At 39.4% G+C, this 27,334-nt stretch overlaps 1 protein-coding gene across 1 annotated transcript in view; it reads left to right on the top strand.

The window, feature by feature from the left end:
- DCHS2 (dachsous cadherin-related 2) overlaps positions 1 to 27,334 on the top strand; it is a 287,111-nt gene that overhangs the window by 197,016 nt on the left and 62,761 nt on the right. The window contains exons 11-13 of the mRNA XM_027117241.1: positions 13,403 to 13,537; positions 13,748 to 13,957; positions 20,756 to 21,613. Of these exons, the coding sequence (XP_026973042.1) occupies positions 13,403 to 13,537; positions 13,748 to 13,957; positions 20,756 to 21,613 (1,203 nt within the window). The remainder of the gene's footprint in view (positions 1 to 13,402; positions 13,538 to 13,747; positions 13,958 to 20,755; positions 21,614 to 27,334) is intronic.

Here is a 27,334-nt window from a genome sequence, read left to right as displayed (position 1 = left end):
CTGTTGTGCGACTAGCGGTATGAACTTAGACTTGGTAACACTTGTCCACTGGTGGGTGGAGTTGGGTCTTGTCCCTCTGGTGGTCAGGAGTGTCAAGGAGTATGTCTAGAGGCAGCTGTGGGCTCAGGAAGTCTTTAGGCAGTGTGTTTGCTGATGGGCAGAGCTGTGTTCCCACCCTGTTGGTTGTTTGGCCTAAGGCATCCCAGCACTGGATCCTGCAGGCTACTGGGTGAGGTCAGGTCTTGGTGCCAAAATGTCGGCCTCCAGGAGAGCTCATGCTGATGAATACTCCCTGGTACATGCACCACCAGTGTCCCTGTCCTCAGAGTGAACCACAACTGCCCACCCTCCCTCCATCTCCCTCCATCCAGGAGACCCTTCAAGATCAGCAAGTAGGTCTGACCCAGGGTCCTATGAAGTCACTGCTTTTGCAGTCCTCCAAGAGTAGAGTCTCTGTTTCCCCCAGTCCTGTGGAGTTCCTGCAATCAAGAACTGCTGGCCTTCAAAGCCAAATGCTCTGGGGGTTCAATCCTCTATATTCCAGATCTCCAGGCTGGGGAGCCTGATATGGGCCTCAGAACTCTCACTCCTGTGGGAGAACTTCTGCAATATAATTGTTCTCCAGTTTGTTGGTTGCCTACCTGAGGGGTATGGAATTTGATTATATCATGAATCCTCCCCTCCTACCATCTCACTGTGGTTTCTTCTTTATGTCTTTGGATGCAGAATGTCTTTTTTTATAGGTTCCAGTCTTTTATCTATGGTTGTTCAGAGTTAGTTGTGATTTTGGTGTGCTCACGAGAGGAGGTGAGCTCAAGGTTCTTCTACTCTGCCATCTTGTCCAGAAAGTTCGAGAATGTTGGTACTCAAAAGGTGGTCCCCGGGACCAGTGGCACCATCGTCCACAGCCTACACAGAGGGCAACTACCAGAGGGCATTTAAAGGATGCTGGTGTCCCTCTAAACAATGGCTTTCCCAGGGTCTTTATGAAGGGAGAATACTCTGAACTGTTGGTAAATGTAGTTAGAGGAGGGTGGTGGCCATGTCATGATAAATGGTAAATTTACCATTGGTAAATCCATCCTAATGTTCTTCTCCATTTCCTTAAGCTTTTTGATTCCTTTCTGTATAGTATGCAAGGGAAGATCTGGCATCTCAATCTCAATGATGATAGACCACTATTGAATGCAGCCAATCAAAAGAAACTGTTAAGGGAAATAACTAAAAGAGCTAGCACATTAAATTCAGAATCTCTGGTAGGAACACCACATCAATAAATCCAGCTGAAACCAAAGTACTATTTTATCTTCCTGGGTTTCACATCCTTAGAATTGATTTCCACACATTTTCCACAGATTTATTCAATATAAGTTAGAAAAATCTTGCTATTATTTTAAAACTATAAGCTGTCTCTAATTGAGTCATATTTGCATGTAACTGCCTACAGTATGTTGAGATCTGACTCTGGTTGTAGGTCTTCTCGTGAATAGGTATCCCTTTGCAAGAAATTACCTGTTATATATCTGCTGCTCAATTTGGTTCTGATCTTCAGAGAGATTAATTTGGGGGCTTCCTTAGAAGTTTTTCGGTTTTTTGACTATGACTTGACCTGCGACTTTAAAGACTCAGCTTATAATTTTCTTTCTGTAAGTTCCCATTGCATTCAGAGACAGCCAGTTCACATCATACTCCTTTTACTATCCCATGGCCAAAGTCAGCCCCACTTGGTCCTCTAAGGAATAGAAATCCTTTAATAGTCAGTTCATCACAATCAAACACAGGTGATAATTTAAATGATCATGGTACCGTTGCAAATGAGAAATTACTAGTGTTCCATTTCCTGTGGGCAGGGAACCCAGCACTGCCTTTAAGGCCAAAGGCATAACCAAATCAATCTCAGAATCCCTAATACCTGGGATCCAATCCTGGTGCCAAGTACCGTATCAATCAGGTGCAGTCAGGAAAACCAGCTATTACAATACAAGTGTTGGAAGGCTGAATAAACAGAAAGGAAATCCTGAAGTAACCCAGAAAAAAATAACGGTAGGAAGCAGCTACCACCCCTAATCCCTGGAAACAAGGAGAATAGGTCCAGATTATCAGAATCTAGGAAAAAAATGAGAGGAGGGGCCTTGCAGAGCCTGGTCTGGGAGTGCCAAAATAGAAAGTTGTGAGCAGTTTCTGCACTAGAAGAAATGGCGTTGCTGACAGGGAAAATAAGAAAACAGGAAGAAGAAGTCCCATCTGCTCTCCTCTGACCTCAGTCTCCCTCGAGGGTCCCTTTGTGGCAGACCCTAAGAGGGGCTCAGCTGGCAAAGGAGATTCTGCACAGCTGTGATATGCAGATTCCCTAGCCCCAGCATCGCAGGGCGGAATGGGGAAGAACGGATTCAGAGCTGAGTCACAACAGTTTAATAACCAGTACACCATATAAAGAACAGAGGGAGGAGCTGGCAGAGGGAACAGCAACTACAAAGGCCCCAACAGAAAGACACTTAGCATGTTCAGAGAGCAGAAGTGAAGCCCGTGGGCCAGCAATATAGTGCAGGAGCAAGTATATGAGAAGAGCTTGAGTCCACATCACATGAGACTTTGTAGACTGCGGTATGGAGTTTGGTTTCTATTTTGAGTGCATTCAAACACTTTCTTCCCTCTTACTTGTTAAATCCTATTTATCTTTAGGGTCTAAGCTTATACAGAAAGCAACACATACTCACTCAGTTATGTCTTACCATGTGGAATTGTAATTGTCTGCTTACTTCTCTGCATCCAGTGCTACACTATAAGCACTGTGAGAGCAAAGAATGTGTCTTCTTGCCAGCAGTTATATCCTTAGCACCTGGCATGGTATCTTGGCACCTGCTATCACTCTCTCTATATGTTTATTGAATAAGATAATAAATGAACAAACTATCTACCTGTAATAAGTCTTCCCTGATCCCCTTCCTCAGTGATTTCACGTATTCCCCCACACCATCTCCCTCACTAGAGGGGAACTCTGAGGACCAAGATAATTACTCATTATTCAATGGTATCTTTCCAGTGCCTGGCACTTGGTAAATGTGCACTGCATAAATAAACACATAAGTGAATGAATCAGTCAACCAAATAACTGGCGCTCAATACATATGTGTCATCTGCATATAGGTGGAAACTGAAGCCAGTGAAGTGGGAAAGAGGTGGAATGAATTCCTTCCTCCCCCCTTCCCCCTCCCCTTCTCTCCCTGCCTTCCTCTCTCTCTCTTTGTTCCTTCCTTTCTGTGTTTTTAAACATCAGTCAGCAATACCTGAAGCCAAGAGAAAACAAGTCAACTAAACATGGTCAGTAGATCTTACAACCAGAAGCTTACTGGTGACTGTAGAAAGAATAACTAGATACAGCAATGATTTCAAGCTAGCTGCAGAGAATTTTAAAAAGATGCTTGGCTATAAAGAGGAGGAAAAAAGTCTTGTTTCTTACAGCTAAAATATAATTTAAGGAAAAATTATAAATGGGAAAGGTTAGAACTGACAGGAAAATTTCAAGAGGGTATTTGAAGAATTACTTTTGCCATTAAGACACAAAGCAGGAGGTAGAGTTGAATACAGATGCAGAAAGTTGAGGGAGCTTTTTCCCAATGCCTCCATTTTCCCTAGGAAATAGGAAGGGAAATGATTTGTGAGAGTGAACCAGGGGGTGGTCGGGTAGAAGAAATGAATAGGAGAGGGGTGACCAAGGAGATCTGGAAAGATTGCCAGATGACAGTAACATTTCAGTGGCCTCCATCTATGCTTTTGTGAAGTTTTCTCCAGCCCCAGTTATCTGCTGGATATTCCAGGAGGACAGAGAGATGGCTGGAATGAATCTGGACTGAGGTTTTGCTGGCCTTCTTTGGTAAAAAGCCACAGTACCTGAGGAAATTTGCAAGGTTGCCAAAGTGTTAATTCATGGGGCTGCACTGAAGAGGAAAAGAAATGAACTGAAGAGGGGTATCCTAGAGTAGGAGAAAGCAAGAAGTCATAAGGCTGTAGGTCTTGAGGTCTAAGAACAGATATAGGTATGTGTACACACACACACACACACACACACACACACACACACACACACACACACACATCCTTTGGTGTGTTGTAAGTGTATCACTGAATATCTTCAGATCCAGATTTCCAATTTTCTTAGTAAGGTGATGGAATTAGACTCAATAATCTCTATTTTACTTTTATTTTCTTGGTTCTCAAGTTTGATGATGTTGTGTTTAATCTGGAGGATTATAAGTGTGTGAGGAGAAAGAAGCAAGGCACTAATTGAATTCTAAAAGAGCCATAGTATAATACTTTAAATTTAGCTCACATTATTTAAGTTGTGAAGGGTGCGAAGTTTGGAGTGTGAAATCATATATGTGCAAACTACAGTTATAAATAAAGATCTCATTTATCCTTAATAATATACTAGGAGGATTGAAGGTGAGTAGATTGTTACCTTAAGGATCAAAGCTATATAGAATAATAGAAATGATAAAATCTGAAAGTTTCTAAAACGTCAGGGGAGTATTGGATACAAACGTAAAGCACATTAGAGAATAAGTAGACCAATAGGAGGAAGGGAAACTGAAAAGATTTGAGTTTATGTTTAAGCATGTGAAGACATTTTCTAGATTTGACAAGTGTTAGGAGTTTAAACTGTATAATGTATAATATGTGTAATATATAATATGTATAATGTGTAATAACATATTATAAATGAGTGGATTATTGAAAAATCAAGGGTCCAAAAATTAAAAAAGCTGTTCTCCATGAAAGCTTCCTGCAGGTAGGGGCCATACCTGTTGGATTCACCACTCTCTCTTTGGCAAACAGCACTGTGCTTGGCACCTAGTTATGCTCACCAAATATTTGAGGAACAAAGAAATTAGATCTAAGTTGGTATAGTCCCCATTTTCATAATGTAGGATGAGATAGGAATAACAAATTTTATCAATCTGGAATTTTTAAAAATTCTGTCTTGACCAAAGAAGAGATTAAGGTCATTATGAGATCAAAGTAATCACTATGTGTATTAAATAATCATTAATGTAATAATATGCCTAATGACAGAATAAATTTTCTGGTGACCTCTGATTATACCATATCAAATACTTTGATCCTGCCTTATTAGACTTTTTTCTCAAGGTTATTAAAATGCCTGCAGATAATCCCAAATATCCTTTCTCTTTCAAGTGACATAGTAAGAAGTCATGTATATTTATTCTTGTATAAAACTGGCATTATATTCCACTTTTTCCAGTACTCAGTTCTATATTGTATCTACTAGATCACAGCAGATGAAAATTTAATTTTTAAGACAGGCAAGATGGAAATGTGTAATTGGAGTTTTTTGTTAAGTCCAAAGGAGAGTGTTTCATCATTTATTAAATTGTAAATCATATATGCTAAGTACTATGTCTGTACCTAGATACTCGTCAGTGAAGAAAAGAACATAGGAAAATGATTGAAAAGAACTGGTGTGAAGTGCAAATAAGCTGCAATGTCATGGGATAAACTCGTTCTAGTTAATGGTATGAGAGATCTTCATACCCAGTGATGGAAATGATGTGACACTTTTCTCTGAAGGGAAATGAAACTGCAGAAATATAGGAAGAATTATTTTCAAAATGCATAATAATGTGGTACCACATTTCTCACTCCAGATAACAGACTGAATGCTAAGTAGAAAACAAAAAGAACCAAAAATACACACGTGAGCAATTCTACATGCTCACCTCCTGTGCTGGAGAATGAACAGAGTAACATAACTGGGCACAAGCATTTTTGTTTGTTTGTTTGTGTTTATTTATTTTAAAATCTTTTCTAGAGTATAATTGCTTTACAATGGTGTGTTACTTTCTGCTTTATAACAAAGTGAATCATTTATACATACACATATATCCCCATATCTCTTCCCTCTTGCGTCTCCCTCTCTCCCACCCTCCCTATACCACCCCTCTAGGTGGTCACAAAGCACCGAGCTGATCTCCCTGTGCTATGCGGCTGCTTCCCACTAGCTATCTATTTTACATTTGGTAGTGTATATATGTCCATGCCACTCTCTCACTTTGTCCCAGCTTACCCATCCCCCTCTCCATATCTTCAAGTCCATTCTCTAGTAGGTCTGTGTCTTTATTCCCATCTTGCCCCTAGATTCTTCATGAACATTTTTTTTCTAAGATTCCATAGATATGTGTTAGCATACGGTATTTGTTTTTCTCTTTCTGACTTACTTCACTCTGTATGATAGACTCTAGGTCCATCCATCTCACTACAAATAACTCAATTTCGTTTCTTTCTATGGCTGAATAATATTCCATTGTATATATGTGCTACATCTTCTTTATCCATTCATCTGTTGATGGACACTTAGGTTGCTTCCATGTCTTGGCTATGGTAAATAGAGCTGCAAAGAACATTGTGGTACATGACTCTTTCTGAATTATGGTTTTCTCAGAGTATATGTCCAGTAGTGGGATTGCTGGGTCGTATGGTAGTTCTATTTAAAAAATTTTAAGGAACCTCCATACTGTTCTCCATAGTGGCTGTATCAATTTACATTCCCACCAACAGTGCAAGAGGGTTCCCTTTTCTCCACACCCTCTCCAGCATTTATTGTTTGTAGATTTTTTTGATGATGACCATTCTAACCGGTGTGAGGTGATATCTCGTAGTTTTGATTTGCATTTCTCTAAAGATTAGTGATGTTGAGCATCCTTTCATGTGTTTGTTGGTATTCTGTATATCTTCTCTGGAGAAATGCCTATTTAGGTCTTCTGCCCATTTTTGGATTGGGTTGTTTTTTTTTTCTTTTTGATATTGAGCTGCATGAACTGCTTGTAAATTTTGAAGATAAATCCTTTCTCAGTTGCTTCATTTGCAAATATTTTCTCCCATTATGAGGGTTGTCTTTTCATCTTGTTTATGATTTCCTTTGCAGAGCAAAAGCTGTTAAGTTTCATTAGGCCCCATTTGTTTATTTTTGTTTTTATTTCCATTTCTCTAGGAGGTAGGTCAAAAAGGATCTTGCTGTGATTTATGTCATGGAGTGTTCTGCCTATGTTTTCCTCTAAGAGTTTAATAGTGTCTGACCTTGCATTTAGTACTTTAATTCATTTTGAGTTTATTGTTGTGTATGGTGTTAGGGAGTGTTCTAATTTCATTCTTTTACATGTAGCTGTCTAGTTTTCCCAGCACCATTTATTGAAGACGCTGTCTTTTCTCCACTGTATATTCTTGCCTCCTTTATCAAAGATAAGGTGACCATATGTGCATGGGTTTATCTCTGGGATTTCTATCCTGTTCCATTGATCTATATTTCTGTTTCTGTGCCAGTGCCATACTGTCTTGATTACTGTAGCTTTGTAGTATAGTCTGAAGTTTGGGAGCCTGATTTCTCCAGCTCCATTTTTCTTTCTGAAGATTGCTTTGGCTATTCGCGGTCTTTTGTGTTTCCATACAAATTCTGAGATTTTTTGTTCTAGTTCTAGAACAATGCCAGTGGTAGTTTGATAGGGATTGCATTGAACCTGTAGATTGCTTTAGGTAGTAGAGCCATGTTCACAATGTTGATTCTTCCAATCCAAGAACATGGTATATCTCTCCATCTGTTTTTATCATGTTTAATTTCTTTCATCAGTGTCTTATAATTTTCTGCATACAGGTCTTTTTTCTACTTAGGTAGGTTTATTACTAGATAATTCATTCTTTTTGTTGCAATGGTAAATGGGAGTGTTTTCTTAATTTCACTTTCAGATTTTTCATCATTAGTGTATAGGAATGCAAGAGATTTTTGTGCAGTAATTTTGTATCCTGCTACTTTACCAAATTCATTGATTAGCTCTAGTAGTTTTCTGGTAGCATCTTTAGGATTCTTTATGTGTAGTATCATGTCATCTGCAAACAGTGAGAGTTTTACTTCTTTTTTTCAGATTTGGATTCCTTTTATTTCTTTTTCTTCTCTGAATGCTGTGGCAAAACTTCCAAAACTATGTTGAATAATAGTGGTGAGAGTGGGCAACCTTGTCTTTTTTCTGATCTTAGTGGAAATGGTTTCAGTTTTTCACCATTGAGGACGATGTTGGCTGTGGGTTGTCATATGTGGCCTTTATTATGTTGAGGTAAGTTCCCTCTATGCCTACTTTCTGGAGAGTTTTAATCATAAATGGGTGTTGAATTTTGTCGAAAGATTTCTCTGCATCTATTGAGATAATCGTATGATTTTTCTCCTTCAATTTGTTAATATGGTGTTTCACATTGATTGATTTGTGCACATTGAAGAATCCTTGCATTCCTGTTATAAATCCCACTTGATCATAGTGTATGATCCTTTTAATGTCCTTCTTGGATTCTGTTTCCCAGTATTTTGTTGAGGATATTTGTCTCTATGTTCATTAGTGATATTGGGCTGTAGTTTTCTTTCTTTGTGACATCTTTGTCTGCTTTTGGTATCAGGGTGATAGTGGCCTCATAGAATATATGTTTGAGAGTATTCCTTACTCTGCTATATTTTGGAAGAGTTTGAGAAGGATAGGTGTTATCTCTTCTGTAAATGTTTGATAGAAGTCACCTGTGAAGCCATCTGGTCCTGAGCTTTTTCTTGTTGGAAGATTTTTAATCACAGTTTCAATTTCACTGCTTGTGAGTGGTCTGTTCATATTTTCTATTTCTTCCTGGTTCAGTCTCAGAAGGTTGTGCCTTTCTAACAATTTGCCCATTTCTTCCAGGTTTTCGAGTTTATTGGCATATAGTTGCTTGTAGTAATCTCTCATGATGCTTCGTATTTCTGCAGTGTCAGTTGTTACTTCTTTTTCATTTGTAATTCTTTTGATTTGAATCTTCTCTCTTTTTTTCATGATGAGTTTGGCTACTGGTTTATCAATTTTGTTTATCTTCTTAAAGAGCCAGCTTTTAGTTTTATTGATCTTTGCTATTTTTTCCTTCCTTTCTTTTTCATTTATTTCTGACCTGATCTTTATGATTTCTTTCCTTCTGCTAACTTTGAGGGTTTTTTGTTCTTCTTTCTCTAATTGTTCTAGGTGTAAGGTTAGGTTGTTTGTTTGACATGTTTCTTATCTCTTAAGGTAGGATGCTATTGCTATAAACTTCCCTCTTAGAACTGCTTTTGCTGCATCCCATAGGTTTTGGATTGTCGTGTTTTCATTGTCATTTGTTTCTAGGTATTTTTTTATTTCCTCTTTGATTTCTTCAGTGATCACTTCGTTATTAAGTAGTGTATTGTTTAGCCTCCATGTGTTTGTATTTTTTACAGATCTTTTCCTGTAATTGTTATCTATTCTCATAGTGTTGTGGTCAGAAAAGAGACTTGATATTACTTCCATTTTCTTAAATTTACCAGGGCTTGATTTGTGACCCAAGATATGATCTATCCTGGAGAGTGTTCTATGAAGCACTTGAGAAGAAAGTGTATTCTGTTGTTTTTGGATGGATAGTCCTATAAATATTAATTAAGTCTATCTTGTTTAATGTATCATTTAAAGCTTGTGTGTCCTTATTTATTTTCATGTTGGATGATCGGTCCATTGGTGAGAGTGGGGTGTTAAAGTCCCCTACTATGATTGTCGTACTGTTGATTTCCCCTTTTATGGCTATTAGTATTTGCCTTATGTATTGAGGTGCTCCTGTGTTGGGTGCATAAATATTTACAATTGTGATAAGTTGTAAATTTATAACATTTCTTCTTCTTGGATTTCTTCTTCTTGGATTGATCCCTTGATCATTATGTAGTGTCCTTCATTGTCTCTTGTAATAATTTTTGTTTTAAAGTCTTTTTTGTCTGATATGAGAATTTCTACTCCAGCTTTCTTTTGATTTCCATTTGCATGGAATATCTTTTTCCATCCCCCACTTTCAGTCTGTATGTGTCCCTAGGTCTGAAGTGGGTCTCTTGTAGACAGCATATATATGGGTCTTGTTTTTGTATCCTTTCAGCCAGTCTATGTCTTTTGGTTGGAGCACTTAAGCTTTTACATTTAAGGTAATTATTGATATGTATGTTCCTATGACCATTTTCTTAATTGTTTTGGGTTTGTTATTGTAGGTCTTTTCCTTCTGTTGTGTTTCCTGCCTAGAGAAGTTCCTTTAGCATTTGTTGTAAAGCTGGTTTGGTGGTGCTGAACTCTTTTAGCTTTTGCTTGTCTGCAAAGCTTTTAATTTCTCCATCAAATCTGAATGAGATCCTTGCTGGGTAGAGTAATCTTGGTTGTGTTTTTCTCCCCTTCATCACTTGAAATGTGTCCTGCCACTCCATTCTGTCTTGGAGAGTTTCTGCTGAAAGTTCAGCTGTTAACCTTATGGGAATTCCCTTATATGTTATTTGTTGTTTTTCCCTTGCTGCTTTTAATATTTTTTCTTTGTATTTATTTTTTGATAGCTTGATTAATATGTATCTTGGCGTGTTTCTCCTTGGATTTATCCTGTATGAGACTCTCTGTGCTTCTTGGACTTGATTAACTATATCCTTTCCCATATTAGGGAAGTTTTTAACTATAATCCCTTCAAATATTTTCTCAGTCCCTTTCCTTTACTCTTCTTCTTCTGGGGCCCCTATAATTCAAATGTTTGTGTGTTTAATGTTGTCCCAGAAGTCTCTGAGACTGTCCTCAATTCTTTTCATTGTTTTTTCTTTATTCTGCTCTGCACTAGTTATTTCCACTATTTTATCTTCCAGGTCACTTATCCATTCTTCTGCCTCAGTTATTCTGCTATTGATCCCTTCTAGAGAATTTTTAATTTCATTTATTGTGTTGTTCATCACTGGTTGTTTGCTCTTTAGTTCTTCTAGGTCCTTGTTAAACACTTCTTGTATTTTCTCCATTCTATTTCCAAGATTTTGGATCATCTTTACTATCATTATTCTGAATTATTTTTTAGGTAGACTGCCTATTTCCTCTTCATTTGTTAGGTCTGTGGGTTTTTACATTGCTCCTTCATCTGCTGTGTGTTTCTCTGTCTTCTCATTTTTCTTAACTTACTGTGTTTGTGGTCTCCTTTTCACAGGCTGCATGTTTGTAGTTTCCATTGTTTTTGGTGTCTGCCCCCAGTGGGTAAGATTGTGTAGGCTTCCTGGTGGAGGGGACTAGTACCCGTGTTCTTGTGGATGAGGCTGGATCTTGTCTTCTGTTGGGCAGGTCCATGTCTGGTTGTGTGTTTTGGGGTGTCTGTGACCTTCTTATGATGTTAGGCAGCCTCTCTACTAATGGGTGGGGTTGTGTTCCTGTGTTGGTAGTTGTTTGGCATAGGGTGTCCAGCACTGGAGTTTGCTGGTCGTTGACTGGAGCTGGGTCTTGGCATTGAGATGGAGATCTCCGGGAGATTTTCACCATTTCATAATACATGGAACTGGGAGGTCTTTTGTGGACCAATGTCCTGAACTTGGCTCTCCCATCTTAGAGGCACAGCCCTGACCCCTGGCTGGAGCACCAAAAGCCTGTCATACACACGGCTCAGAATAAAAGGGAGAAAAAAAAGTAAGAAAGAAAGAAAGAAGGAGATAAAATAAAATGGAATAAAGTTATTAAAATAAAAAATAGTTTAAAAAATTTTTTTTAAAGTAATAAAAGAAAAAGCAAGAAGACAGCAACCAAAAGACAAATCCACGAATGATACCAAATGCTAAAAACTATACTAAAACAAAAACAAAAACGGACACACAGAACCCTATGACAAATGGTAAAAGCAAAGCTATACAGACAAAATCACACTCAGAAGCATACACATACACACTGACAAAGAAAGAAAAAGGGAAAAAGATATATATATATCGTTGCTCCCAAAGTCCACCTCCTCAATTTGGGATGACTTGTTGTCTATTCAGGTATTCCACAGATGCAGGGTACATCAAGATGATTGTGCAGATTTAATCCGCTGCTCCTGAGGCTGCTGGGAGAAATTTCCCTTTCTCTTCTTTGTTCGCTCAGCTCCTGGGGTTCAGCTTTGGATTTGACACTGCCTCTGCGTGGTCACCGGAGGGTATCTGTTCTTCGCTCAGACAGGATGGGGTTAAAGGAGCAGCTGCTTCGGGGGCTCGGGCTCACTCAGGGTTGGGGAAGGGAGGGGTACGGATGCGGGGCGAGCCTGCGGCAGCAGAGGCCAACGTGACGTTGCACTAGCCTGAGGCACACCGTGTGTTCTCTCGGGGAAGTTTTCCCTGGATCATGGGACCCTGCATTGGCGGGCTGCACAGGATCCCAGGAGGGGAGGTGTGGAGAGTGACCTGTGCTTGCACACAGGCTTCTTGGTGGCGGCAGCAGCAGCCTTAGCGTCTCATGCCCGTCTCTGCGGTCCGCGCTGATAGCTGCAGCTCGCGCCCGTCTCTGGAGCTCCTTTAAGCAGCGCTCTTAATCCCCTCGCCTCGCGCACCAGGAAACACAGAGGCAAGAAAATGTCTCTTGCCTCTTCGGCAGCTCCAGACTTTTTCCCGGACTCCCTCCCGGCTAGCTGTGATGCACTAGCCCCTTTCAGGCTGTGTTCACGCAGCCAACCCCAGCCCTCTCCCTGGGATCCGACCTCCGAAGCCCGATCCTCAGCTCCCAGCCCCCACCCGTCCCGGCGGGTGAGCAGAGAAGCCTCTCGGGCTGGTGAGTGCCGGTCGGCACCGATCCTCTGTGCGGGAATCTCTCCGCTTTGCCCTCTGCACCCCTGTTGCTGCGCTCTCCTCCATGGCTCCGAAGCTTCCCGCCTCCGTCACCCATAGTCTCTGCCTGCAAAGGGGCTTCCTAGGGTATGGAAACCTTTCCTCCTTCACAGCTCCCTCCCTATTGCAGTTCCCGTTCCTATTCTTTTGTGTCTGTTTTTTTCTTTTGCCCTACCCAGGTACGTGGGGAGTCACTTGCCTTTTGGGAGGTCTGAGGTCTTCCGCCTGCATTCAGTAGGTGTTCTGTAGGAGTTGTTCCACATGTAGATGTATTTCTGATGTATTTGTGGGGAGGAGGGTGATCTCCACATCTTACTCTTCCTCTATCTTGAAGCTCTTTGGGCACAAGCTTTTAAACAGAGGGTCCTCCTACAGAAATTGCCATTTGCCCTGCAAGCTTATAATGATGCCATTAAATCACAATTAGGTGTTAGCAGGAGTAATTAGGAATATGTTATAGGGTTGCACACTCATAAGAAATTTTTTATGGGAGGGAGAAAATCTTAAGCATTCACTGTGGGAAGGATTTTTGAAAATCCAGCATTTCAGCCAGGAGACTTTTATTTAGCAAGACCAGCCAAAAGAGTTGTTGTAAATTTTTGTTTTTGTTTCTGACCTTAATTTGAAGGTTACGTGTCTTGCCTTTTTTAATCTATGGCCTAACATGTTCATAGGAAAAAGGAGAAGAGACAGATGGATTCCAAGGGGATAATGGCTGAGTTTTTCCTCTATATTTTCCTTTAGGAATCAATTCCAAGCTTCAGTTTGAAATCATGCCAGGTGCTTTATTCGGGTTGTTCGAGATAAATCCTGACACTGGGGAGGTGGTGACAACCACCACACTTGACAGAGAAGTTCAGGAAGTCCTCACCCTTCGAGGTAAGGGATCCCTTGACTGTGCTAAACAAACAAAAACAGGCAGCAGGCCATTGAGAGGGGAAATTTTACATTTCAGTAGGTTGTCTTTAAATAAAATATTATTGACCCAGTGCTACCCGGTTAATTTGGTCTGTTGCTGTCTGGTTAGGGCAGCATATTTTAGGTATGAATTAATGGCCACCATCTGTGCCGTCTTTTGTTCCTTGTCAGTACTTGTACGTGATGGGGGAGCCCCTGCTCTGTCTGGGACTACAACAATTCTCTGCACAGTGGGAGATGAAAACGATCACGCACCGGAGATTATTGTCCCCAGGCATGACATTGAGGTTCTGGAAAACCAAGAGCCGGGGCTTGTCTACACTGTTTTGGCCTCTGATATGGATGCTGGCAATAATGGAGCTGTCAGGTATCACATAATTGGTAAGTATTATCTTTATTTAAATACCCCCCTCCCCAGGATACCAACTCGGTTGACACACACTTCATGGAGTGCATTCAGCATTTGGTATCTAGCACAGTGTTTACAGAACTCACACCTGCTAAGAACTGATTGGTGCCCTGGGTCTCCTCTCCTCCTCCCCACAGCCACCCTGATCCAGTGCCCTCCAAACTCCTCAAAAATCTACCCTTGACAACTCTCGCTGTTAGTAATCCACTAATATTAGTGCATGTACAGATGGAACAGATAGCTTTTGTTTTCTATTTTCACTTTTTCTCTATTTTCACTTCTCTCGTATGATCACTTATTTTTATTATTTTGAACAGTCAAGATTTTCTTTCAGGCCTAGAGGACATGAGTAGAAAAACAATTCCCAGATCTGCAGACCAATGAAACACTTCAGATCTACAACAATACCCCAGAGATCAAAGTCTTTAGGAACTTCTACATTACCAGTTGTGGTTAAGGACCAGGGTTTGTGTGTTTTGAAATTTCCAATCTGATATAACTGATACTTTTGTAAAATCCAATAAATATAAATTACTGGGAGAAAAAATCAGAGGCATACAAAATGCAAGCCCCAGTTTTTAAAAACTATTACTGTATTATGAAGACATAAGATTATTCTCTCATGTTGCTATAAAATTTTCTAAATACTTACTCTTAATTTCTTTGTATTTATCTTGTTGAGGACCAGCTACAAGCAATCCCCAAACAGCACCTGTCACCTCTCACAGCATCAAGGACATTCTTTTTGACCATTCACTTCCCTTTCCCAAATGGTCAACAGTTCCTCTCTACTGGCTTTTCCCATCAGTATTTCCAGTATTTCCCATCTTGAAAAGCATAGATGTCTCCCTTCACTCACTGTCTCTTTTCCTTCACAATCAAACTTCTTGAAAATTGTTGTCTACACTCTGGTTTCTGTGTCTTTACTTTCATTTCTTAGCCTGCTGTAAAATGTGTTCCACTGAAGTCACTCCAGCGAAACTACCCTTTCCAGAGACATAAAAGATCCCGTTGTTGCCAAATGCGTTGGATCTTTCTTAGTTCTTAATTTTTTTTTTTTTTTTTTTTTTTTGCGGTACATGGGCCTCTCACTGTTGTGGCCTCTCCCGTTGTGGAGCACAGGCTCCGGATGCGCAGGCTCAGCGGCCATGGCTCACAGGCCTAGCCGCTCTGCGGCATGTGGGATCTTCCCAGACCGGGGCACGAACCCGTGTCCCCTGCATCAGCAGGCGGACTTTCAACCACAGCTCCACCAGGGAAGCCCTCAGTTCTTAATTTAATTGTATTGCTTTGTGTCTTTGTGCACCATGCCCTGGACACTTGGTCTCACCTTGACTTCAGAAAGCCACTTACTTTCTTTTGGTCCTTCATCTGTCTTTCTAGACAAGTCTTCCCAATGTCCTTGTTCTTCTGGTGGTTCTCTGACTTGTTAGAGTTTTCTGGATCTTTTTGGCATATCTTTTTCTTTTCTCATAGACACACTCTTTCTGGTCATTTCATCCAGTTCCTGTTTTCAGCTACCACTGGACCTCAATATCTCCCTATCTTGACTGTACCCTAGATCTAAGTCCCATTAAAGGACATTTTAAAAATTGAAGTAGAGTAGACTTACAGTTGCAGATGTTCAACATAATAATTCAGTGTTTTTATAGATTATGCTCCATACAAAGTTATTATAAAATATTGAGTATTCCCAGTGCTGTGCATTACATCCTTGTAACTTATTTTATACCTAGTAGTTTGTACCCATGATTACCCTTCACCCACTTTGCCCCTCTCCATGACTCCCAATACTATGTTAAATAGAAGTGATGAGAGTGGGAATGCTTGTCTTATTCCTGATCTTAGAAGAAAAGTTTTCAGCTTTTCAATGTTGAGTTTGATGTCAGCTGTGGGCTTGTCATGTATGGCCTTTATAATGTTGAGGTTATGTTTCATCTTTACCAACTTTGATGAGAGATTTTTATCATAAATGGATGTTGAGTTCTGGAAAATGCTTTTTCTATGTCAAATGAGATGATCATATGGCTTTTATCCTCCCCTTTTTTGATGTGGTGTAACACCTTGATTGATTTGCAGATATTAAACCATCCTTGCATCCCTGGAATAAATTTCAATTGATCATGATTAAAAATCCTTTATATGTATTGTTGAATTTAGTTTGCTAATATTTTTGTTGAGGGTTTTGCATTATGTTCATCAGGAATATTGGCCTGATAATTTATTTTTGTAGTGTCTTTGGTTTTGATATTAGGGCTTCATAGAATGAGTTTGGAAGTGTTCCCTTCTCTTCAATTTTTGGTATAGTTTGGGAAAGATAGGTATTAACTTTTCCTTAACTGTTTGATAGAAACCCTCAAATTCTGGTGTGGTCCTACTCTGATTTGTTAGGAGATTTTTGGTTTTTTTTTTGTTTTTGCATTATGCGGGCCTCTCACTGCTGTGGCCTCTCCCATTGCGGAGCACAGGCTCCAGACGTGCAGGCTTAGCAGCCATGGCTCACGGGCCCAGCTGCTCCGCGGCATGTGGGATCCTCCCGGACCGGGGCACGAACCCATATCCCCTGCATCAGCAGGCAGACACTCAACCACTGCGCCACCAGGGAAGCCCCTGTTGGGAGTTTTTTGATTATTGATTCAATTTCATTACTTTGGTCTTGGAAGTGTGTATGTTTCTAGGCATTCTTCCATTTCTTCTAAGTTGTCCAATTTGCTGCTGTATACCTGTCAATAGTATTCTCTTATGATTGTATCTCTGTGATATCAGTGGTAATTTCTCCTCTTCCATTTCTAATTTTATTTACTTAGACTTTCTCTTCTTTTCTTGATGAGTCTGGCTAACAGTTTTATCAATTTTGTTTATCTTTAAAAAAAAACAGCTCTTAGTTTCACTGAGCTTTTCTTTTCTTTTCTTTTTTTTTTTTTGGTCTCTATTTTATTTACTTCTGCTCTCATCTTTATTATTTCCTTCCTTCTGTGGACTTTGTACTTCTTTTTCTAGTTCCTTTAGATGGAAAGTTAGGTTGTTTATTTAAGATTTTTCTCGTTTCTTGAGTTAGACTTGAATTACTATAAACTTCCCTCTTAGAACTGCTTCTGCTGTGTCCCATAGATTTTGGAAAGTTGTGTTTTTCTCTTCATTCATCTCAAGGTATTTTTTTTATTTCCTCTTTGATTTCTTTGTTGACCCATTGGTTTTTTAGTAGTATGTTGTTTAGTCTCCACATGTTTGTATGTTTTCCAGTTTCCTTCCTGTAATTGATTTCTAGTTTCATACCACTGTGGTCAGAAAAGATGCATACTTGATATGATTTCAATCTTCTTAAATGTATTGAAGATTTTTTTTTGTGGCCTAGCATGTGATCTGTCCTGGAGAATGTTTTATGTGCACTTGAAAAGAATGTGTTTTCTGCTGTTTTTAATGGAATGTTTTGTAGATATCTATTAACTCCTTCTGATCTACTGTGTCATTTGATGTGTCCTTATTGATTTTCTTTCTGGATGATCTGTTCATTTATGTAAATGGGGTATTAAAGTTCTCTACTGTTATTGTATTTCTGTCAGTTTCTCCCTTTATGTGTGTTAATATTTGCTTTATATAATTAGGTGCTCTTGTACTAGGTGCATTTATGTTTATGAATGATATATCTTCTTCTTGGATTGACCCATTTATATGATGCCCTTCTTTGTCTTTGTTATTAACTTTATTTTAAAGTCTATTTTTTCTGATATGCATATTGTTATCCCAGCTTTCTTTTCATTTCCATTTGCATAGAGTATCTTTTTCCATCTTTTTACTTTCAAGTGAATATGTCTTTAGATCTAAACTGAGTCTCTTGTAGGCAGCATATAGATGGGTTTGTTTTCTTATCCATTCAGCCACCCTATGTCCTGTGATTGGAGCATTATATCTGTATACATAAAGTAATTACTCACAGGTATGTACTTACTGCCATATTGTTACTTGTTTTCTGGTTGTTTTTATAGTTCTTCTCTGTTCTTTTCTTGTTCCTTTAGTCTATTCCCTCACAGTTTAACTATTCTCTTTAGTTTTATGTTTGGGTTCTTTTCTCTTTGTTTTTTGTATATCCATTGGAGATTTTTGATTTGTGGTTACTATGAGGTCCATATATATCAATTACATATAGTTGTTTTAAACTGATAGTGTTTAAGTTCAAACACATCCTAAAAGCTTTACATTTTTCACTCCACTCCCAACATGCTTTATGTTTTGGTGTCATATTTTACATCTTTATTTATATCCCTTCAGTGTTTATCATAGTTATTGTTGATTTTATAATTTTTATCTTTTAACCTTTGTACTAGCTTATTTAAATGGTTGATTCACTGCCTTTACTATATATTTATATTTATCAGTGAAATTTTTTCTCTTCACATATTTTTAAAAATTTTCTTTTTATAGCCTTTTCTTTTTCACTTAAAGAAGACACTTTAACATTTCTTGTAAAGCCAATTTAGTGGCAACAACCTCTTTTAGTTTTTGCTTGTCTGGGAAACTCTTTATCTCTCCTTCAATTCTGAATGATAACCTTGCTGGATAGAGTGTTCTTGGTTGTAGGGTCTTTCCTTTCAGCACTTTAGATATGTCATGCTACTCCCTCTGGCTTGCAAGATTTCTGCTAAAAAGTCAGCTAATATTTATCATAGTTCCCTTGTATGTGACTCTGTTTTTCTCTTCCTGTCTTTAAAATTCTGTCATTCACTCTTTAACTTTTTCCATTTTAATTATGAAATGACTTAGTGTGAGTCTCTTTGGGTTCATATTGTTTAGGCATCTCTGTGATTCTTGGACCTGGATACATTTCCTTTTCAGGTTAGTGATGTTTTCAGCTATAATTACATCAAATATGCTTTCTACCCCTTTTTTCTCTCTCTTCCTCTCTGACCCCTATAACATGAATGTTAGTATGCTTGATATTGTTCTAGAGGTCCCTTAAATAATACTTATTAAACTTTTTTTCTTTTTGCTGCTCTGATAGGGTGATTTCCACTATTCTGTCTTCTAGGTCATTTATGTGTTCCTCCGTATCACCTAATTTGCTGTTAATTCCTTCTAGTGTATTTCTCCTTTCAGTTATTGTATTCTTCAGTTCTAATTGGCTCTTTTTTATATTTTCTAGTTCTTTGTTGAAGTTCTCACAGTATTCGTCTATTCTTTTCCTAAGTTTGGTGAACATTTTTATGACTATTGCTTTGAACCCTTTATCAGGTAAATTACTTATCTCTGTTTCATTAGGCTTCCCTCCTCCCCATCCCAGTGTTTTATATTGCTCTTTGCTTTGGAACATGTGCTTGTGTCTTCTCATTTTGTTTGACTCTCTATGACTTTCTTCTCATTTTGTTTGTTTGTCTCTATGAAATTAGGGAAAACATACCCTTCTTGGTCTTGAAATCATGTCTTTGTGTTGAAGCAGTTGGAACATCCCTATGCAGTCTGCCTATGTCCAGTGGCTTTGGTGGTAGAGCTGGATCTAAAGTGATCATGGGACATGTCTTCTTTTGGGATGTGCTAGCTGTCACTGCCCTGTCAGGGGGTGGGGACAGGGTCTGAGGGGCTGGGGCCACAATCCTGAGTGAGCGTAGTGTCTCCTTGGTGCTATAGAGGTTTCTGCCTTGGCCAGGGCTGGAACTAGGACTCAGAGGGCTGGAATAGGAGGCTGGTGCAAGCCCTGGCTTCTCCCAAGGTGCACTGATGGTTTCTGCCTTGTTAAGGAGTGGGGCTGGAGCGGGAGAGGCTGAGGTAAGAGCCTGTCTCAGACAGGGGTAAGGTGCACTGGAGCAGTCATAACAGGCTGGCCAGAGCACCAGGCATGTTTCAGTCTGCTGTCTCTGTGCTGGGACTGGGAACAAACAAGTGAGTGTCCACACTCTTCAAGAGCAGAGTCTCAGTTTCCTACAGGCTTCCATTAAGCCCCACTGGTTTTCAAACCACCTAAAGGGGCTTCTATTCCAAGTGCTGAACCCCAGGGCTGGTATGCCCAATGTGGGGCTGAAACCCCTACCCCTGAGGGAGGATCCCTGAGCCTCTGAAATCCTTCTCCTCTTCTGGGTCACACACCAGGGGTGTGGGTCCTGACTAGATTTCTTCTCCTCCCCTCCTACCAGACTCCACATGGTTCTTTCTTTGTAATCTTGGTTGTAGAAGAGCCATTCTGCTAATCTTCAGGTCAGTCTCAGAGAGAGTTTCTTTTTATGTAGTTTTGATGTCTTCCTGAGAGGAGGTGAGCTCAGACTCTTCCCACTCCACCATCTTGATCCTACCTCCTAATAAATTTTTATTTTCCACTCTCTCTCTCCTTTTCACAGTGAGAAAGCAGAATCAGGATCAGTGCCTTTGACAAGAAATAGCATTTTTGTTCACACTTTATGTCCTGTGGTGGACTGTGGACTTTGCTCTGTGTCATCCTCACTCCAGAACTCCCCATCAAAGGACGTATTTGTATGACTCTCATACCAAACCAAACCAAAAAGATGTTAAAATTAGTTCAAGGAGAAATGTAAGAAACACACACATACACACACAGAGCAAAAATAAGGAATTCTGAAATGCAGAAGAGGTCTATCCATAGGATAGTAATCAATGCCATTCCACTAGACACAGTTAATTATCATGTACTTACAAAAGTACTTACAAAAGTGCTAGGATGTAATAATCAGGAAATAAATATTTGTTGAATGAATATATATATTCATGGCAAAGGGCTGCTACTTTTTGAATTCAAATATATTTTGAATTGTTTTCTTTACTAGATGGAAATACTGATGAGTATTTTGCTATTAATGAAACATCAGGAGAACTCTCAATCACTCGTGCTTTGGACCGGGAGCAAGTCAGCAACTTCACCCTAGTCATCCTGTGCTCCGATCTGGGGGATCCACCTCGGAGCTCCATGGTGCAGCTGCAAGTCAGAGTTCTGGACGACAATGACCACAGTCCTTCCTTCTCCAGGCTCCATTACCAGGCCTCTGTGAGAGAGGATGCTCAAGTGGGAACCATGGTTCTTGTGCTCTCTGCCGTGGACAAGGATGAAGGCCTGAATGGGCAAACTGAGTATTCTCTAGCGGAGGAGGCTTCCGGGGCATTCACCATTGATCCCATAGCAGGCACATTGAGAACCAGCCACATCCTTGACCGAGAAGCCAGAGCTGAGCATACATTTAAGGCTGTGGCCAGAGACTGTGGTGTCCAGGGCTCAAGAAGCACCATGGTGATCATAAAAATACATGTCACTGATGTTAACGACAATGATCCAGTTTGGGAACAGAACCCCTTTGATATTTTTCTTTCCCCCCAGTCACCTACTAACCAGATGACTGCCATCCTGAGAGCCAGTGACCCAGACTTGGGGCCCAATGGAACTGTCATATTTAGTTTTGCAGAACCCCAGTCAGTGTTTTCTATTAATGAATACACAGGAGAAATTCAACTTCAGCAAAACCCAGCTTCAGAATATTTTCCTATCTGGCTGCAGTTAAAAGTTGTTGACCAAGGGTTCCCAGCTAGGACAACCAATGGTCTCTTGGTCATTCACATGGAAGGAGAAGATGTAAAGATTTCCTTCAGCCAGCATGTGTATAATGGGATTGTGCCTGAAAATTGTGAGGCAGGTGAGTGTCAAGTGTTTTGTACATTGTCCCAGTTTTGGTAAAATGCTTAAAACTAAGGATTATAGATCGAGCGCTATCACAGTTCAGTTATGAATTTTTGAGTCCAGCCAATTCTTGATATGCCAACTTTCATTTAAAATTTGTCATTAGAAAAATATACTCAAATACAGTAAAACATGCACACACACTCTCCTTTAAAGACAGCAAAAGGTAGTAAAAATACTGAAAGATAAATTATTCAAGACTCATAAAGTTTAACTTAAATTGAAAATCTCAAATAAAAACCCTTTTATTTAAATGTTTATGAATTCTGAACAACTGTACATTTCCTAAAGTACTTTCCTAGAAGTACAATGAAAGGTGAAGTATGTTGTGGTTCAGTGACTGTCACTGTGTGTCCTTGGGCAGCTGGATGTCTCTGCCTCAGTTTCCTAATCTGCAAATTAAGGATAAGTTTGGTGCCTACCTCATTAGGGTATAAGACTGAATAAGCCAGTTCATATAAAGCACTTAAAACAGTATCTGACTCAGAATCAACATGTAATATATGGGAACTGCTGTTATTATTATTATTATACTTCATTTTATATTATACCTCATTTTGATACAGTCAGCATTGCTTTCAAACAGTGCAGTAATATCTGATCTTCAAAGAATTTGGCACAGATTATACTACTCAGAACAGGCTTCAGTGAATGGTAACTATTTTTCCTCATAATGCTAAAATATTTTTCAGTTATTTCCCTACTCAAATGTATGCCATAATGGGAAACATAAAAAAATTAATTTAAATGATCTTTCTAGCCCAAAGCAAAAAAACACATTTGTATATAGTTGTGGATTGAAAGAAATCCAATCTAGGTAATTATATCTAACTAGAGAGTTGAGAAATAAATCTTCTGAACCTTTCAGCCAGCCAGAGGGCAAAGCACATGGACTCCAGGGCTTGGGAGAGAACGAGTTTGCCTGCGACAGTCTGATTTGTGCTGTTTGCTTTCTCCAGTCATTTTTTGTTTTTGTTTTGTCATTTTGGGTTCAGTTTCACTTTATCCGTACCTACAACAACCACTATTTAAAAGGCAACCTTCATTTTTCTGAAATTGATCTATACATTTCATAGTGAAAATATTTTGTTACACGTTATATTCTTTATGAAAAGAGAATATTCAATTTAATATCGAATGTCAAATTAGGGTTCTTCTCAGTTGCAGATTATTAACCTTTGATCTTCTTTTGAATTATGGTTATCTCATGGGCTGCTTATTTGGAAGGACTCTTATTGATTCTAAACATAATTAAGGGTAAATTGCAATTACCTTCATTAAATGAAATAATAGCGACTTCCAAAATAACTAGAAATGTCCACCCATATACTTGGGTGTGATGAGATTTCTGCATAAGAGTTAAATGTTAAATAACATGAGATACTCCTTAGAGCTCTGTTTCTGTACCTCTGGAGAGGTATACATCCCACCCCCAGAGCAAAGCCTGATAGAAAGGAAAGGTGACATTTTCTAAATAATACAGCACAAAATATATGAATCAATCTTGAAATTGATCTGATAAAATCATAGAATTTTTGGGCTTCCCTGGTGGCGCAGTGGTTGGGAGTCCGCCTGCCGATGCAGGGGACACGGGTTCGTGCCCCGGTCCGGGAAGATCCCACATGCCGCGGAGCGGCTGGGCCCGTGAGCCATGGCCGCTGAGCCTGCGCGTCCGGAGGGCCTGTGCTCCGCAACGGGAGAGGCCACAACAGCGAGAGGCCCGCGAACCGAAAAATAAAAAAATCATAGAATTTTTGAGTCCAGCTTTTGTCTGCAATGAACATAGAAACATTTTTTTTTTCCTAAATACCCTTGACACATGACCTTTCAGTCTCTACTTGAATATTTCAGTGACTGAAAGTTTAGGACAGTGGTTCTTGAACTTGTGTGTGAAACAGGCACTTTGTGACGATCCCTGAAGTTTCTGCTTCGGTAGGTCTGGGGTCCAGGAACTGCCGTTTTTAACAAACTCTGCAGGTGATTTGATTGCATGACAATGTTGGAAAACGCTTTCATGTGAAAAGTCATTCCTGCATTGAACCCAGATCTGCCTCCTTTATGTCTGTCCATAAATCTTAGTCCTGCCCTCTGGAACACTCCACTGATCTACCCAGTCACTCTTCAGATATTTTATTTGCTCCTTCAACAAAATTTTTATTGCATATTTTGTGCCAGGTCCTCTTCTACTGGGATATGTTAGTGAACTAAAAGACATAGATGCTTGTCCTTATGAGGCTTACATTCTAGCAGGGGTAAAGAGACAATATCAATGAACGTAATAAATAACTAAAATGTAGTGTATGTTAGACGGTGTTAAGAGCTATGGTATAAAGAAGCAGAGCAAGGGGTGCTGGGGGAGGGCACAAATGCAATTTTAGATAGCAGGTTAGGGAAGGCATCATTGAGCAAGTGACATTTAGGCAAAGACTTAAAGAGAGGAGGTAGCCATTTGTATATTTGGGGGAAGAGCATTTCCGAAAAAAAAAAGGAGAAATCCAGTGGGAACCCACCTGGTTTGCTCAAAGAACAGTAAAGAGGACTGTGTGACTGAAGCAGAGTAAGCAAAGTGAAGAATGGTAAAAAATGAAGGTCAGAAGCGAATGGACCAGGCAGGGCCTTGTAGATCACTGGGGGGGTCTTTGGTTTTTACTCAAAATAGTTTTCCCGTCTCTAGTTCTTCACTTATTCTTTACATAATGAGATCTCCAACCACGGCTAATGAACATTCTCATCCAATATAAATTCTGCAGAGTAGTAGGCATTAAATAAATTATCACTCAAAAGAATTGGCACAGGACTCATCATTGTGTCACACTTTTTCACATTAGTAAATGAAATTTCTAAAAATTGAGTAATGTACCTGGCCATTTCCTAATTAAGATATCCTTTCTCGGGCTTCCCTGGTGGCGCAGTGGTTGAGAGTCCACCTGCCGATGCAGGGGACACAGGTTCGTGCCACAGTCCGGGAAGATCCCACATGCCACGGAGCGGCTGTGCCCGTGAGCCATGGCCGCTGAGCCTGCGCGTCCGGAGCCTGTTGCTCCACAACGGGAGAGTCCACAACAGTGACAGGCCTGCGTAACGCAAAAAACAAACAAACAAACAAACAAACAAAAAGATATCCTTTCTCAAGTCACCCACGATTAATATGTTTGCAGGATTAAATCTAAATAAAAGTCAATATCTAAAGCACACCAAAGAAAATATTTCGGTATGACATTAAGTTATGGGTTAGTAAGTATAATAATATTTGTGGTTGAATTCAGAAATGATTTAATAATAACCCTAATAAAAACTGCTGTGGAAGGGGAAATTATTCACCTGTTTTCATCTTTGCAGTGCGCCATTCATTTCTGTGTCCGAGACTCACTCTGTCTGTAGCGGTTGCCTTTATGGGAAGGAAACTACCCCTACTTTGGTCTGTTTCTCATCACTCAACCTTCCGTCTACCCCCAGCCGTAACAGTTGGGAGTAATCAATGTGGCGAAGAGTAACCTGGTCTGAGATAAACATAAAACTAGGGCAGAAGACAGTGAAGACTAAATTACTTTCTTACCTCTGAAGGTGGGCCTCCTGTTTCAGTTCATTCAGAAAAACTAATGAATACATGGGCAGAAGCCTCTATTCTGCTATTGCATCATTGTGTTTTCTTTGACCTCTGATTAGAGTTGTCCTTCTTAGTCCTCTTGTATTTAGAATTACTGAACTAAATTTGATGGCTACCTTTTTAATAGAACTTAACACTCTTAAAATTTGTTTATTAAATCTTACACATAAGCAAGGTTAATACCTGGCAGTAATACAGCATATGGTACCCATAAATATCCATGTACTTTTCAAGACATCAGAAGCAATGGGTTGGGACCTTGCTTTGAAGAGTAGCTATGACGTGTGACGGGCATGGAGGCTAAGGGGAGAGTAGCCTAAAAGCTGCAGCATATGACAGGAAGGAGAACTAGAGGAGGAAAGGATGGTGGTTAAGAAGGCTGTTGAATCTGATTAGATGCAGCTAACCTACACCAGGGTCGGCAGGATTCCCTAGGCCCCAGTGAACAACGACAACAAAGTGCGTAATGTACTGATTGACATATGCCCCAAATATTTCAAGCTGGCCAAAGCTTTGCCTGGAGCATGAATTTCATACATATTGCCAGATCATATCATGGACACCAGAAGGTGATTTTTTTTAAAATTTGGATTCCAGTGGTTTTAAGAGATTGTAAACCCATTGATCAGTGTTAGAATGGCCTTGATATACATTATTTAATAGCATTTTATAACTTCCAGAATTATTTCTGTCCCAAATACATCTGCAATTTTAATCTTTATTTTTCAAAGGAAACATATGTGCCTATTGGAAGCTCACATCATCTGTGGCTCACTCAAGCATCCCATCCGGCAGGCACCGCCTGACATCCCGAGTGAATTATGTTCTGTATCTTCATAAATCCTATTACCCTAAACTGCTTTTAACATTTAGAATTTTTTTAAGAAAATAAAACGTTAAAATAAATAACTCTAATGTATTTATATTTGTTTAACTTTTCTTTCTTGGAAAGCCCACAAGTTTGAGTTTTGATTGACATTATTTTCATCTATTAACAACATTAAACTTAACACTTCAATTGTTTAAAACAGTACATAGTTCAAAAATAGATTTATATATATATATATATACATACGTATATATAATTTTTTATAGTTTATAGCATTTTAGAAGAAACCCTTCAGTAGGTAAGGTCTCTTTAAGTCATGAAATGTTCATTTATTCACAGAAAGAGTCATTTCAGAAGGTGCCAGTTGCCTGTAAGGGAGAGGCTGGCCATACAGCAAGGTGACAAGAAAAGCTGAAGCCCAAATGATTCCCCGCTCTTTACCCTTAACACTTGCTGTTCCTTTTTTACCCACATGAGACGAAATATAACCATTCTGAATCTTTTTGAAGTGAAATATAAACCACTTGGTTGTCTGTGACATTCCAATCCATTAAACCATTTAAATGAACCTTCTAGAAGCCAGCTTTTATTTCTTCTTTTCCACTTCCAGAGCTTTGGTTATACCAATGAGGGTGAATCAGCAACCGTAGTCCCCAATGTGGACTTTTCACAACTTCATGCATTTTTAATAATTACTAGAGAGGAAACATTGAAATTATGAATTGCCTGATTAAAAATGGAATAGTCAGACATTAAAAGACTTGAGATAAAATGAAAACATGATGATGATACAGGAGTGCATTCTAACTAGTAAAATATATTTACTATTGTCTCATAAACAAATTAGATCTTGATATTTTGGAGGAAAACTTTTCTTCTGACCCTTTGGCAATTGATCCAGAATTCTGGCTCCTACTGTCGGTAATGTGGGGTGCATGTACGTGGAGTATGGACATTGCGATAGGACTTAATGTAGCTGAGTGAGTCTCTACTGCTCTTCTGCCCAGGATGGGCAAGTTCTCTTTCTCCTTCTAGAGAGTGGAAATAATAACAACTGACTCACAGAGAAACCGTAAGGATCAAGTGAAGTCATGTGAGGGTACTAGTCACAGTTTTCATTGTTATTGTTACCTTCTTTCTGTCCCAAATCCTTGATTGAATTCTGTAAAGTTAGCTGGCTATACATTCGCACCAGAGCAACCAGTTGTTACTTAGCAGTTATTTAACAGCAATGAAATATT

Source organism: Aethalodelphis obliquidens, unplaced genomic scaffold (genome assembly GCF_003676395.1).
Source record: "Aethalodelphis obliquidens isolate GAN/ISIS:26980383/991018 unplaced genomic scaffold, ASM367639v1 scaffold17, whole genome shotgun sequence".
In the NCBI taxonomy this organism is placed as follows: domain Eukaryota; kingdom Metazoa; phylum Chordata; class Mammalia; order Artiodactyla; family Delphinidae; genus Aethalodelphis; species Aethalodelphis obliquidens.
The sequence above is the reverse complement of the archived record's forward strand: the minus strand, read 5'-3'. Positions and strand labels throughout refer to the sequence as shown.